Consider the following 15,574-nt stretch of genomic DNA (forward strand, 5'->3'; position numbering starts at 1 on the left):
ACTTCACTGTACCGATATCTGCTGGGTAGCGGATGGGGCAAGACATATTTTGTTGGAATTCTTTATGAGATGCACTTGGCAAATTATGGCAGAGCATAGACGTGCCTACACCCTTAGATAGCCAAGAATTCCTGAGGAATATAGCTTATCAATGAATATGAGTAATCCAGAAGATAGCAATGGCTACATTGTATACATTATGTGTAATAAGAGAAGATGCTTTGAGAATCAACATGAGTGTATAGTTTTCTGAATAAGCTCTGTAATGCAAACATTTTATGTTCAGAATATGTGTAGGAGGTACGATTTGTTTTAATTTGCATCCAGAAATGGTTCATTAATGCTAGATTTACGACGTACAGTGTGGCTTGTATGTGTCTGGAAATGATGTGAGCAAGATGTTAGAACTGACATGAGAAATGACAGAAATGTTTCATGGTTTGATTTGTTTTATAATTGACTGGGGATGTCTTCATCCAGTGGTAAGTTGCTTCTACAAATGTATTGGCAGAGTGCATAGAATGCACGTATCCACCCATGTTGTCATTTCATCCATCTCCCAGTACTTGTCGGGAAGTTTATGAGGCTCCAGATGGCATGAAATTTCAAATAGTATCTTGAAAACATATATTTATACCCCCGCCAAACGAAGTTTGAAGGGGGTATATAGGAATCAGCGGACGGTCGGGTGGACGATCGGGCGGTCGGTCCGTTGCAAATCTCGCGTCGCGAACTACTTCCTCAGTTTTCAACCGATTCCCATAAAACTTGGCACAGATGTGTGCCTTGGGTTGTAGATGTGCAAGACGTATTTTTTGACAGTACCCAAAAGTACGTTGCCATGGTAACGGCATATTATGGGCAAAAATGGGTACAAATCTTGCGTCGCGAACTCCTCCCACATTTTTTGATCAATTTTTATGAAATTAGGTACAGATGTTCATCTGAATATGTTAATGTGCAAGACACATATTTCCGCAGTGGCAAAAAGTGCGTTGCCATGGTAACGGCATGTTATTGGTAAAATATAGGGCAAAATGCTTCATGGCAAAACTGCTTCATCAGTGTTCTTCCAATTCTCATGGAATTCATATTGAATGTTTGTCTTAGGATATAGGTCAGCATGACACATTTCTTGACAGTGACAAAAAGTATGTTGCCATGGTAACAGCTCACATATTATGAGCCAAAATGATGGAAAATTTTGTGTTGCAAACTACTTCCTCAGTTTTTGCCCAATTTCCATGAAACTTGGTACAGATGTGTGCCTTTGGTTGTAGATGTGCAAGACGCATTTTTTGACAGTACCCGAAAGTACGTTGCCATGGTAACGGCATATTAATGGCAGAAGATCAAGGAAAGATCTTGCGGATTTAACTACTTCCTCAGTTTTTTGACCAAAGCTTATGAAATGTGGCACACACCTTGATCTTGGTGGGAAGATGTGGAAGACATATTTTTCGGACTTGTCGGAAGCTGCGTTGCCATGGTAACGGCATATAAATGGCAGAAGATCAAGGAAAGATCTTGCGGATTGAACTACTTCCTCTGTATTCGACTGAAGCTCATGAAATGTGGCACACACATTGGTCTTGGTGGGAAGATGTGCAAGACATATTTTTTGGACGTGTCAGAAGCTGCGTTGCCATGGTAACGGCATATTAATGGCGGAAGATCAAGGAAAGATCTTGTGGATTGAACTACTTCCTCAGTTTTTGACAAAAGCTTATGAAATGTGGCACACACAATAGTCTTGGTGGGAAGATGTGCAAGACATATTTTTCGGACGTGTCGGAAGCTGCGTTGCCATGGTAACGGCATTTAAATGGCAGAAGATCAAGGAAAGATCATTCCTTGGGTAAGACTGTCGTCACGGGGCGGGGGTATTAATCACCTTCAGTGATATTTCTAGTTTATACTGAATACAAATTAACATATATTGTTGTTACCTTATACAATTTGTCTACACATTTGTTAAATATTGGGGTTGTTATGAGTTGTTATCCACAACTATGTATTGATTTCCAGTAACAGTAATTTATGCGTTGCTTATTAGCTGTATTCAAGCAATTCAAAATCAAGTCTGCACAAATGGGTGGACTCGTGCACAAATGTATGGCTGTGCAATCCAAATCACAGGGATATAATATGCACAATTGCAAGTAGATGTTGTCAGTCCACTTGCTGCTCAGCAGTGCTCGGGAAAAGAAATTGGGCAAATAATCTATGTAAAATCAATGCCGAGGCGGAGTGGTCATGTAATGTGATGCATACCGCAGAGCAGAACCACCTCGGCTGTCTCTTGATCTTGGTGGGATATTACAGGCACTGCTGAATGTTGATGTGGTACTGTAGCTTCAGGCTTTCCATTGCAAGAGAGCACTTAATTGAGATGTTACTCTAATAGGACGATGTGAAATAATATGTCTGGAATGTTTGTGTGTGTGTGTGTGTGTTGTGTGTGTGTGTGTGTGTGTGTGTGTGTGTTTGTGAGTTTGTGGCATGTTCCTATTTACTTATAGGATACTTGCATGTACAGTTGTATGAATAAATGGTGATGCATGAAAAAAAAAAAAAATCTGGAATATTACCGACTTTGAGCTTTTACCTTCGTCATATAAATTAAGAAACTGCTGTAATGAAAATGTCTGCGTACTGAAAGCAATACCCCTTTCAAGCTGATAATCAAGTTCATGAGTAAATTTTGTTGCAGAAGTTATCATTTTGTCCTTTCCTGTTAAATTGGCAACTCTATGTATTTTACACAGGAGAAAGATTGGATGAAACTGGTTAGATTCATAAAATATATACAAAAATATCAAATATTTGCTAATCTTTGAGAAAACAGGAACATTTTAATCTTTTGATATGAGTTGCTAATTTAAGAAGCAGCTACAAATGTATATGAAGCTTTTGATACTTATGCAATGGGAAAAAAAATGTTTATACATTTTGGGAACACCATTAAAGAAGTTACATAATCTATCGTATAAACATAATGCAAAAGTAGAATGACGGATACAGCAGCAAATCACAGTGTTGTTGTTTGTAGACTTGATGGGTTTTTTAATGCTGCATACAGAATGCATTTGCCCCAAATGTGTGCTGAAACACAGCCATCACTCTGATACTTTACTGTAATAGCAGAAATGATTGATGAAAGAGTCTCCTGTAACTCGTTGACTGAATATCCTGTGTTAGAGTCACGGTCATTAGTTCTCCCCTATTGCCATTTGGGCAGTGAGATAGGTTAAAAAAGTGATGCTAATGATGGACTATTTACGTGCTACACTCATGGCAAGTTAGAAGTAAAGAGGACATATTGCAACATAGGATTTGCCAAGGGATCATTGCTTTTCCACAACACTAGACAAACATACGATATGTACAAACACATGCACATGCCCCAACATATACACACAGACATATCCACGTGTATATGCGCCAACACACACACACACACACACACACACACACACACACAAACATTCATGCACAGTTGTCAGCATTTCTTGAATGCATCTCCTGCCAGTGTAGGGTAACATTTTATGGTGACGCTCTTGGATTAGACTGCAAGAGCCCTGCAGAGAAACTTAAATGCCAAATGACCGCGTTTGGTCAGGCACAGAACTATCTCATATCAGCAAAAATATCACAGACCCCCCTGACATTCACAATCATACTGAGCATTAAAACCAAAGCTATCCAGTAGGCACACTGTTATTTTTTTTTTTTTTGATACAGTGTTGTTGCCATGAATGTGCTTGAACTTAAAATTGTCTCAACCATTGTACAGAAATTCAATTTTAACTACTGCATCACACATTCTTATAGAGATTGAAATTGCTTCTAGGGCCGAAAGACAGGTACATGTATGTTTTGAGTTTGCATGTACAGCTCAGTAGTGGCTAATGGTCTTTGAAATCTAGATGTTCAATGATAGCATTTGAAAGGACAATAGGAATGAAAAGCAGCATTATTGTGTTGCAGGCACTTGAAAGCATTTGTTTTGTCACAGGGAAACCAATGTTATCCAGGCAACCGTGTTTACTTCATACTTTCCAAAAAGCGTACATGTTTTGAAGGTACTGGTACATGGAATTTGCTCCTCAAAACAAGCATACCCTAGAAAATCTCCAAAAGTGATTAGCAAAGAATGGGAAAGATTGATGTGCCGAAGCGGCAAGAACTGAATAATTAATCAAAGCATTATGTACATGTGTAGATGTATGGAACTATGAGAGTACAGGGCTTTCCTGTATGAAAATGTTATTTACAAAATGGCTGCGGTGTGCTAATTGAATGCTACTCAAGTGCACTTTTAGTTTCAGGCGTACGTTAGTGTCATTGGACTATTGTAATTTGTCTGCTTGGGAGATGCACTGTGCTAGAGAGTTTTTTTCATCACTGATATAAATTTCCAAGTCAATGTGTCTTGTCTATCTATCAGTGTCAGCCAGAAGACTGAAGTGTGGTCGTCCCTAAGTGATATGGAGAACACTGTTGCACAGAAGTACCAGTGGAACAACTCGAAGAACAGTCGCAAGCTGCTATTGTCACTGGGTATCGACTCGAGAAACATAGTGAGTATTGTGCCACAATTGTATTGGCTCGTATAAAGGAAGAATGTAGTTATATGTGCATGACTTGTATTCTGTGTGATAATTGTCCTGCAGCCTCACTGACACCTGTAGTGCAGATGTGCTACTTTCCCTTCCCGGCTATGTGTTATGTAACCCCTTACCCACAATCGTATATCAGTGAGTGTGGTTGGCAGGGTGTAGTATCAGGTGTATATCCATGACTGAATGGTAAATTTCGTGCCCAGAGTACATCAACCTGATAATACTTCATTTGAACCATCTTGTCCCAGCTTGTAGAATAAGGGTGATAAACTCCTTGTGAAACAGGGTGTAATTCCGCTCGGGAATGGGAAGCCTTTATTGGTCACTGTTGAAAGTGTCACTTGATGTGAGGACAAGGTGCAAAAGTAGGGGTGCCAGATTTTTCGCTTGCAGGGCACGATGCAAGAATTAATTTATTTTTTCTGCCGGTGAATGGAAGATGTTATTAGGACTACTTGACATACATGCAATCATATGTAAAGATGTGTGAACGTACAGCTGAAGTTAAGTGATCATAGAGAACTTTACACATCTCAGCCTTTGTATTTCAATGCTTCAAATTATCAACAGTGCTTAGTGGAAGTCCATATGCTTTGGCACATTAAATGCATTTTGCCATTCAATTCATAAGCCCCAGATAAAGAAATGAGGGAAGAGAATTTCTCTTACTGTAATTTTTGATATCAATAGGCATGTCTACAGAAATGGAAAGGTGGAAGGGTAACTAATCAATGTTACATTTGATTGCTAATTGCTCTAATGTTGACTAATTCATTGGAATACTGATCAGAGGAGAGGTTTTGAGGGAATGACCCTTTCATAGTACCATGGTCCATGATACTACTCAGGGAGAATGCTTGTGGCCACAAATATGTGCTTCCCAAAAGCTCTGCTTTGACATTTGCATGGCATTGTGACTTGGTATAGCATAGCCTGACGCTATATCACATATGGCATAATTCAAAATGGCAAGGATTATTCCATAATTTCGTGAGAATGCACCCCTTCCCCCCCCCCCCCACCCCTGCTACCACAGTGACTTACTAAGACGGGCTTACAACCTGCAGGCAGAGCGACAAATTGGTGTGATATTAATCTAAATTGCCGCAGAGTATTTTGAGTCTTGAGATGTGATCATGAGAATGAAGCAAGTTCTCAACCATGTACAGTGTAAGACTTATAGCCAGGTCACCCCTGCACTGCTCTGTGTCTCGTCTGTCCTCAGTGACTGTCTGTACCTCATGACCTCCCACCAGTATTGTTCTATAACACACCTGTTATGCTTTTTGTTTGTTTGTTTGTTTGTCTTTTCACCATAGATGATGTTCTGTTATCTCTGGTATCTTGCAATACATGTTTCTTTAGTCTTAATCCTTGTGTTTCTGAGTAAGCATGTCATGTCAGTGAAATTGTGCTGTTTTCTTTAGATACTAAAACAGAGGGGGCTACTTTGTAAGTCCACAAATATTAGAGTATTATTATTCCAACAACTATAATGTACATGTTAATTGTGTAAGACTGCTTTCTGACCAAGTGTTTTGTCGGAGGTAATGTATACCTTTAGAATTCATCAGAAGAAAAGATGATAACCGTCACATGAAAATGAGACCGTGTGAGATTAGGATTGGGCAAGAAAAAGATATTTGAGACCATATTTTGACAAAGTTACCTCACTTTTGTTAAAGAGGGATTCTAACAATGTGGTTGTCCCACTAACCCACATCCATGTTTGTAGTTTATGGCGTACATGGTTGACAGCAAGGATTTGTACTTAGATTTTTAATATTTTCTGCCAGTTCAGACTACATTGGAAATTTGTTTCATCAACATTGACAAGCTTAAATGAGTTTTTTTTTTTTGTAATTGCTTTATGAAATGCAAAATTTTTACTGATACACCTTTTCAACTGCTTCGACAGTTCAAATGCATAGAACAGTAACACCAATCTTCCATTGTAGTCAGAAGTGTGTGCTCTGTTTTCATACATTGTACTTATGAAATGAAAATTATGTCCTATGACCTTTGACAGGACAACAACACTAAAATAAGGCCATGAATCCTATGATTTCTGCATTGGGTGTGTGAAGAGTGAATGGCTAGGGTCCTTGTACAGTACTATACTTCCTTGCCTTTGACACTCATTGCTCTTTCCCTCACTGTCAGTAGAACCTTTTGAATGGATCTAGTCCTCCATTTTCCCTATTTAAGTGTGTATGAAATTAATTTCCATTTTCATTTGTTTGCTGCAGCATTTAATGAATTCAGTGTTTAATGTCTTCGTTGCGGATGAATTAACTATATAGGTTGATGTTGTGCTGTTGTAGTGTTCTTGCATGTTTTACATAAACAGTGATAGATCTTTCTAATGCATTCTAATTCCCTTTATAAGGTTAATTAGGGGTTTCACTTCACTAATTTGCACAGGTACATGTATGCTTAAATGTAATGGCAGGGGTGTGAATTGCTAATCTAATCGAAACTATTAGCATCTAGACACTTATCATACCAAGCCATGCAAACATTGACATACAATGTATGGCCATTGCTTGTATGTAATCTTTTATAGCCCTGAACTAAATTACCTATTCCTCTCTCTGTTCCTTTATGCCGCATTCAGTATAACCCATTCGTAGCTTAAGCCCATCTACAATGTATGCTTTTTCTAAGCTCAGGCCCCTTTTGACTCCCTTTTCTAAAGCTATTTGAGTATCTTGCGATGGGGACATTTGATGACGATATGGGATTCTCTTCATGTATAATGCTGTGCTCTATTGTTGGAATGAATTTTAGCTCCTCCACATCGAAACAAGCTAGCTTTCATTTACCATTTTCGTAACTGTCATTGAATATATACAATACAATGCATTGTGAAGTGCTGCGCACATCACATTGTAATGGGAGGGTGATTAATCAGTACTTTATATGTCATATATTGTACAGGGTTATATTTTCGTGAATTTTGCAAGTTAGATGCTATTCACAAATTGAACAATACAAGAAAATGTTCACTCTGATCCCAACATGAATGCAGCGTAATATGCGTACATTTCTCCGTCTGTTACTGTTCTTCGCGATTGTGAATTAACCTCTCGTGAAATCATTGGGAAGTGCAGATTCACAAAAACTTAGACTTCCTAATATATGGTGTATACAGTATATTATTAGTATTACAATCAGAAGTCAGGCAAGAACCACATGCACAACTGAAGTCATGTGCAGATACTTTAAATATGGCAGCTTCCTTGTAACTTATGGAGCTCACAAATGCATTAAATAAGGTGTTTCCCTACACCCATTGCAAACATTTGTCATTTCTTCAGTAGTTCTGATGGTAAGGAATGACTGCATTTAGGGGCATGAATGTATAAATTAACAGGTTGGCAACAGGAATTAAAGTACCGGTACTGGCATTATATATCATTCGTTCACATACCATACCATACAAACAGTATAAGCAGGCTTACAAATGTACATGTATATAACCTTGTTTGTCCCTGAAGACCTTATTTTTCCATACTCAACTCACGATGCCCCATAAACAATCGCTGATTAGCATGTTATAAAGAAAACTCAGCAATTTTCAACAGAATGAGTACAGATTGATTAAATGTCTTTTATAGTACATTAACTTCTTATTTGCACAGAGATATAATGATATTTCTACCACACCTCCTTTTTGATATGCCATATGTGTTTTTTGGCCCTGATATCACATACTTTTAGCAACTTTTGCCATGACATGTTATAGGATGTATCTTTGCTTTGTGTTCGGTGAATAATGTGCTCTATTCAACAAGAGCTACACTTAATATTTCCAAACAATTTCTCATGTCTTTCTTACATGACACTTCCATTGACACTTTCAAGCTTGCCACGAGTGAAACAAAATGGTGACGTTGACCTCCAGTGGTCATAGAGAGACCGAAAATTAGAACTATTGATAATAGTTAACTGCTTGATTTTTCTTGTTACAAGTTAGATCTGACGAGTATACACCCTTGTAAATGAGGAAGCACTGTGCACAAGGTTGCAATGGGCCAACATCGTATGAGTATCCTCTATTGTTGCTCATCATCAATGCCAATTACTGCTAATGGTTACCTGGAAAAGTGTGGCATAGCCAAGGAGGTTTCACTGTGGGGAAAATCATAGATACTGAGTAGGGTGTTTGCACCCTGTTGTACTTTCTACAGTAGATGTGATGCATCATCACTGTGGTAGTAGACAAAAAGGTGCAAAGGAAATTTGTTGTCATATTGGCTTTGATGTCTGTTCAATCAACAACATGCAAATAGTTTATCCAGCAAACGAGAGAATGCAATCATAGTAATGTTTGTTTTTTACTCTTGTTAGCAAGAAGTCTATCATAGCATTTTCCAAATAGTTGTCTATGTCAGTTAGACTACATTAGCTTGCAAAAAAATCTCATCTGTAAACAGTATAAAGAAATTATTCATTTTTTTTTAGGTGATCCGAGAATCCTCTCGGATCACCTTCTGTATCTGTACTGATTCTTTGTTCTTCTTCTTCTTCTTCTTCTTCTTCTTTATTTCTCCGCAAAAGTTGTGTAGAGACTAGCTCAGAAAGTGCATTGCCTATGAATGTCAAACTTATACCATATGTGTATCATGTCCCAAAGACGACATGTCAAGTAAAATCGTAGTGATCAGTCGACCGTGACGTCACTATGACGTCATTATATGAAAACACATTTTCAATCATATCTCATTAATGGAGTGGAATTTCTCAATGAAATTTACGTCACATAAATTTCAATTCAAGGGAATTCTACCCATATTTTCAGAATTCCTCGCATCGTAAAGACGTGCGCGTACGCGCGCGTTGAAATATTTGTATGCTCCAATCAAGCTCAAATTTTTTTTGCATACGTTTCAGACCATTTGGAGCATTTTTTGAAAAATTGAAAAAATTGGACGGACGCGTACGCGCGCGCACATATACGCACGTACAGCTCATATGCAACAGAAATTTCCCGATTTTTTACATTTATCGGATGTCTGAAAAGTCAAGGAATATTTCTAGCAAGTTTCAAGTCAATCCGACTCAATATGACGTCATACGGGACTGTCAAAGTTGAAATTCCGCGCGCGCGTCAATGGCGATATACAGTACAACAATGCCCCAAAACCGCCAATTTTAAATCCGATTTTACTCGTCAGGATGGACGGTGACCCCCAATTTTCTTTACATATTCTGAAAGCTGATGAGTTGTACATGTCAGTTTATGGGTTGGCGATACTGAAAAAGTGATTCAAAGATATCAAATTTCTTAATAAAGTAAAAAAAGTAAATTTTCAAAATGACGTCATCAATTTTCAAGTTTACTTGGGCGTATCTCACTTATCCTTTGCCAATTTTCACCCAGATTTCAGTATGTTGTAGCTTATTAAATGTTCTTTCATTAATGTAATTACAACATTTTGATTGGATGGCGGCATCACCTCGTAAAAATGGATTAAATGTAATCTTGTCAAATTTGACCAGTTTACGTGTTATCTCTATGGGAGAGCAGTTTTTCTGGCAGTGAAAATTGACATGACTATCTTTTTCGAGCATTAGCTCACTTATGCTTCGGTGAATTTTTCCCAGATTTTAGTATGTTGTAGCTGAGACTTTGGGCTATCGTTAATGTGCCCTCCATTTTTTCATACGAGGCCGGCATCACGTCGAAAAACTTGGTTGAAAATGGCACGTGGCTTCGATGCAGCGTCATTTTGCTTAATACACAGGGCCTATGGAGCATGAAATAGGTCATTGCATAGCGCATCCGACTCGTAATCCTAAGGTCCCTGGTTCGAGCCTCACCCTTGCCAATATTTTTTTTTTCAAACTCTTTTTTTCTTCTTTTTCTTTATTTAGTCTTAATCTCCCTTCCTATTTTTATCTTTTTCTGATTTTTTAATGCTTCTCCTTCAAATTTCTATAAAATAACATAATTTTTTCTTTATTTTTCTTTCTTTCTACTACATTCTGTGCAATAGATGAAGAACAACAATGGTTATCAATCCCATATTTTGCACATGTTTAGTTCATGTCACCTACATTATTTCATAAAATAACAACTTCTTGATCAGACACCATCTTGGGTATGTAAATTAGGGTCAAAGGTCATAAATGTTTCATCCTGTATCTTGGTGAATACATGTCCTATCTTTCCAATATTTTGCACACACAAAGATCACGTTACCAGGATCATTTCACAAAATAACCATTTCTTTCTCAGATGCCATCTTGGCTGTGCAAAGTGGGGTCAATGGTCAAATATACTTTATTCTGTATCTTCGTTATAGTGTATACGGAATATGGTACCAAAGATGGCAAACCCGACTCCCTTTTTTTTAAATGAGAATCCAAACATCACACGGCCAATGTCCATAACCACAGATGAACCTTTACGGTCATGCCTATTGGGATCAGGACTCAAATCATTGACTTTCGAAGAGATCGGATCACCTAATTTGTCAGTGTTGACAAATTCCGAGTCTAGTTTCTTTTTAATTTTACCCTCTTGGATTATGTGTAAGAACATACATGTATGTGTGTATGCTGCCCAGACTTGTGCAATTAGGAGAAAATGTAGTAGAGATGTATTTCATGAAGGAAGTAGATCAGCGATCAGTTAGTGATGTCACAATCCTGTGATGAGATGTGTCTTCAGATCTACATGTATGCCCATAGGTTATGGTATCAGATGAACTACAGTCTACGAGAGAGTACCAATATTCAAACAGCCACAGCTTCCTGGATATTTCAGTATACCTAAATATCTCCGATCTATCTCTGCTTCTGTAAAAGCAGAAGTGTTTGCAGGAGTAGTTTATAAACACTTGGCCCAGTAAACAAATTTGGCATATATAATTTGTTTCATTTTGCTAAATCAGATACATGTACATGAATGATAGTCCGTATAACAAGCAAAAAAAAAAAAGAAAAAAGAAAAAGAAAAAAAGTGCGCTTTCATTTTCATACTAGATTTGTGTCACGTGAAATGCATGAAATTTCCCCACTGAAAATTTCAACTTTAACGGTGTCTGTAATGATTGTCTTGGGAGGAGGGAATCTCTGTGTGGAATTGAAATTTCCATTCTGATGGCAGCACAATTTTGTTGTTACTGCTCTCGGTGGTTGGTTGGAGTTGTGTCAAAGAATGTATCTCCAGTGAACACTTTGCTGATGCACTTTGCATTCATGCAGATGATACAAAAACAGGCCAACTTAGTATCCTTTTTAGGATAGTAAGTGTTTGAGGGTCTTTCTGTCTGATGAAATAATGATTACTATTATATGTAAATGTCCAGATTTGAAGAATTCAGACTGCTCAGTGTGCCAGACCGTTGTAAAATCATTTGTCATAAATCATGCACAGAATGCTTATTTCTGTTTGTTTTGTCAATCAAAAGTAATGAATGATAGAAGTTCAGCAATTGATTTCACTGAATTTTGGTGAGTCCTTAAATGCCATTACAAAAATTAAAATACACATTTATGGGTCATGCCTTCAGTTTGTTATGTTCCTTGAAAGGTATTACTGGTTTTTTGTATTTGTATGCTGTCCATTTGCTTTGTAAAAAAAAAGAAAAAAAAAGAATGTTCAAATACAGTTGTAGTAACATTGCTGGACTGTGTATAGAAGTCTGGATGTCTTATTTTTTTTTATGACAGGGGATATATGGCTTGAGTGTAAGCAGCTTACATTTCTTTTTCATAGCAGGTTTGATTTGATGCACCCTAGAATAAAAAAAAAAAAAAAGATTTCTAAGCATTGCCATATTTCCTTTAACCCCTTTGCTGTCAAAATCTAATACCCATAACATACAAAGGCAGTATGATGAGTATCAAAGAACAACAACAGCAACATCAAAATACATGTACTAAGTGTAATTACCCACTGCTGATGGTGTTTTACCTGTTGTACTGCACTGGCATCATGAACATGTCTATGCATTGTGCAAGTGAAAATGATTAAATTGGTAACATGCATAAATTTGTTTGGATTCTGCACTGATAACCAGTCCCACCACTAATGCATGGTCTGATTGGTATGAAATGAAAATTGCGCTTGAGGGCTGTTTTCTCCACCCCCCCTTTTTTTTTCATGCTTCTCGCAAACAATTTGTGGTTTTCTGCACTGGGCTCATATGTGCTATGTCACTTTTTTTCTCTCAACCAATACTACATACCGATACTAAAAGCTAAAAGGCATTGTAAAGATTTTGAACATACTGATGGTTTCTTTATTGCTGGTGACAGCAGAAATGAAATGGACTAGCCATGGCTGATTATCATTTCATGCGAGCATATGGGGTTGGCCTGTATGCCAGTATTTTAAAACAGTAATTTACTGAATACCTTAGTTTCCATCCATCACTTATAGAGATATACTCTATACCAGCAATGGCGGATCCAGAGGGGGGCACACTGGTCACGTGCCCCTCTTTATTTTTTGTTTAAAAAGAGACAAGAAAAAATGGGAGGGGGGATGTGTGCACCCCCCCCTTTAATTTTGTAAAGGTGCCTCCCCTTTACGGAATTCCTGGATCCGCCCCTGACCAGGGATGCTTTCCTTATTTGCTGCTCTATTATCCAAGAAGTTTTAACAAGAATAGTGATTTAATGTCACAGTATTTAAAGAGTTTATGGAGGTGTCAAAGTTTTGCCAAGTAAGACTTGATTAATCAAAGGATGGAGGCATAGAAACATATGGCTCTGGTCAGAAATGAAATGGCATACAAATTGTAGAATGTGGTTGTGTAAGGCAGCATATTCCCATTTAAGACAGTGATTAAAATAAAAAAGAAAAGATGAATGAAGTGTTGATAACTCTAGCCAGAAAAAAGACAGAACCGTCATGGACATCACCAATGATTAAAAACTGTCAGGTTGGGAAATTGTAGATATAATTTAGCATTTTCTGCCATGTTACGGTGTTTAGAGCATCTGTGTATCACTACCCTGGTCATCAGAACCAAACCTGTGCCTTCAGTGCATATCTCTCGCTCCTTCAGTCAGGACAGCCTCACCTCCCTGGTCAGGAGCATGCCCAGCTAGGGTCTTTTAAGAGACCTACTTGCCCACTTGCCCTGAGCAGGGCATTGGGTTGTCTCACCTCCCTACCTTGAGACAACTCAGTCTTACTGATGAGAATAATTTAAAATGATTACTGGTATGGTACTTGCCTGTTAAGTATGGAGCCCTCTCCTAAATTCGTATTTGGACAATGGGAGATATATCTTTTTGTAATGCCCTGACATGCTACTGTGATGAATTTTGAATCTACAGGCCATTTTTGTAGTGTATTCAAATTTACGGATGTTTCATTCTCTGGAACATAGAGACAAGCTATTCCAATAACCTGCTCTTCTGAAAATGAAATTCAATTGCTGGAATCCAGTTTGCATTGCTTGTTGCTATGCAAGAACAACCTCTGTCTAAAAGGTATGCATAAAATTTTTGTTACGAAAACTGCCTATTAACTGCTAAAACTCCCTCTCCAGTCTCTGGTTTTAAAATGCAAATTTCCTCTCAAGTTCTTTTTGTATTTGTATTTTGTAATAGTACATAGTCCCCATTTCAACCCCTACCACAAAGAATGTGACCAGAGAATGAACTGAACAACTGCACATCTGTGGCATCCTTTTCATTGATATGACAGTGCTTGGGCGTATTATTTGTAACTTGACAGGTCATTGTGATGGTATGTGTGTAATTAGTTCGTCTCTCTTTCACGCCCACCCAATCGCCGGCTGCTGTGGTGCCAACTGTTGTTTTCTATGGAATTTGTGTTGTGCCTATCCATGCATCTTGTCTACGGTGAGCTTGTATGGATGACACTTGCTGTGCATTTCCCCATGGGGGCTGTGTGTTGCCGATGATGAGCACATGCCGTCAAGATTTTTTTTGCATCGTAGCCCAGAATGCCCGAGGCCAGTTAGATCATTCCACCTGCAACAGGGTGACTTACCACATACATACTCTGCATTGACAAGAAAACTTGATAAACCAATTCTTGCATATTTTTATCCTTTTTTGGTTCCACCAGAAAATACTATGAAATCATAGCATTATCACAGGTGTTTTCCATTGTTGTTGCAGTATTTGTTTACTGAGTACAGTAGTTTTTGATTCAGTAATACTGCAAAATGTGCGGTAGTGTTTCTTTGACTTGTAAGACACTGCAGCACTGTGCAAGCAGGGAGGTGGGAAGAGACTACCCTTTTCATTTTATATATAGTGTATGTGCTCTGTGAATCTTGCCTCATATCTTTAAGCATGCGAATGAGCACTAAAACTTTCCCTTTCTACTCTCATTTTTTTTTCTCTATTTAAGATTTAACTTGCAAAGCTCACTGTATTATACTCAGTTGCAGCCTGTGAACTCATAGAAGAAGAAGTCAGAATTCTCATGTGAACTATACGTTTTGATGTGGAGTTTACAGAATTAGAATGAATACTACCTGGATGTCTCCCTTTTAGCAGCATGCTTGTTGATGCAGTACATGTCCTATGAACTCATAGATGGCATGCAGAGATACATTCTCCTTGAAGTTAGACTATGAAAGTAAAAAGTTTGAAGAAATCAAAGCTCAATAAAACTTTGTGCGCAAAATTAATGGAGAGATATCCACAACTTGTACTATATCTATTTGTTACCTGCCATTGGTCACAATATGTTTACAAAAAGACTCACAGCCTAAATGTCTACTAAAAAAATAAAAAATATAAAAATATAAAGAGATAAAAACTTTTCATGTACACTTTTAATACTTTACTCGACATGAAAGATTCACCTTCCTTATTACACATCTAACATAGGATGGTAGTCCTTCCGAAGAATGATTTCCTATTGCCTTGCAGTAAGTTGGAATCCCTGGATAATCTTGTCCTCTAATGAGTGTTTTATCTTAGCAACAGTGCAATAGTTGGACTGC

The 15,574-nt window shown here is 37.9% G+C and overlaps 1 protein-coding gene across 1 annotated transcript in view; it reads left to right on the top strand.

The window, feature by feature from the left end:
* LOC139735536 (uncharacterized) overlaps window positions 1-15,574 on the top strand; it is a 49,839-nt gene that overhangs the window by 14,677 nt on the left and 19,588 nt on the right. The window contains exon 4 of the mRNA XM_071646292.1: window positions 4,451-4,583. Within this exon, the coding sequence (XP_071502393.1) occupies window positions 4,451-4,583 (133 nt within the window). The remainder of the gene's footprint in view (window positions 1-4,450; window positions 4,584-15,574) is intronic.

The sequence above is a fragment of the Diadema antillarum genome, unplaced genomic scaffold (assembly GCF_040938485.1).
Source record: "Diadema antillarum isolate AM-2024a unplaced genomic scaffold, OU_Dant_1.0 seq00000584_RagTag, whole genome shotgun sequence".
Lineage (NCBI taxonomy): Eukaryota > Metazoa > Echinodermata > Echinoidea > Diadematoida > Diadematidae > Diadema > Diadema antillarum.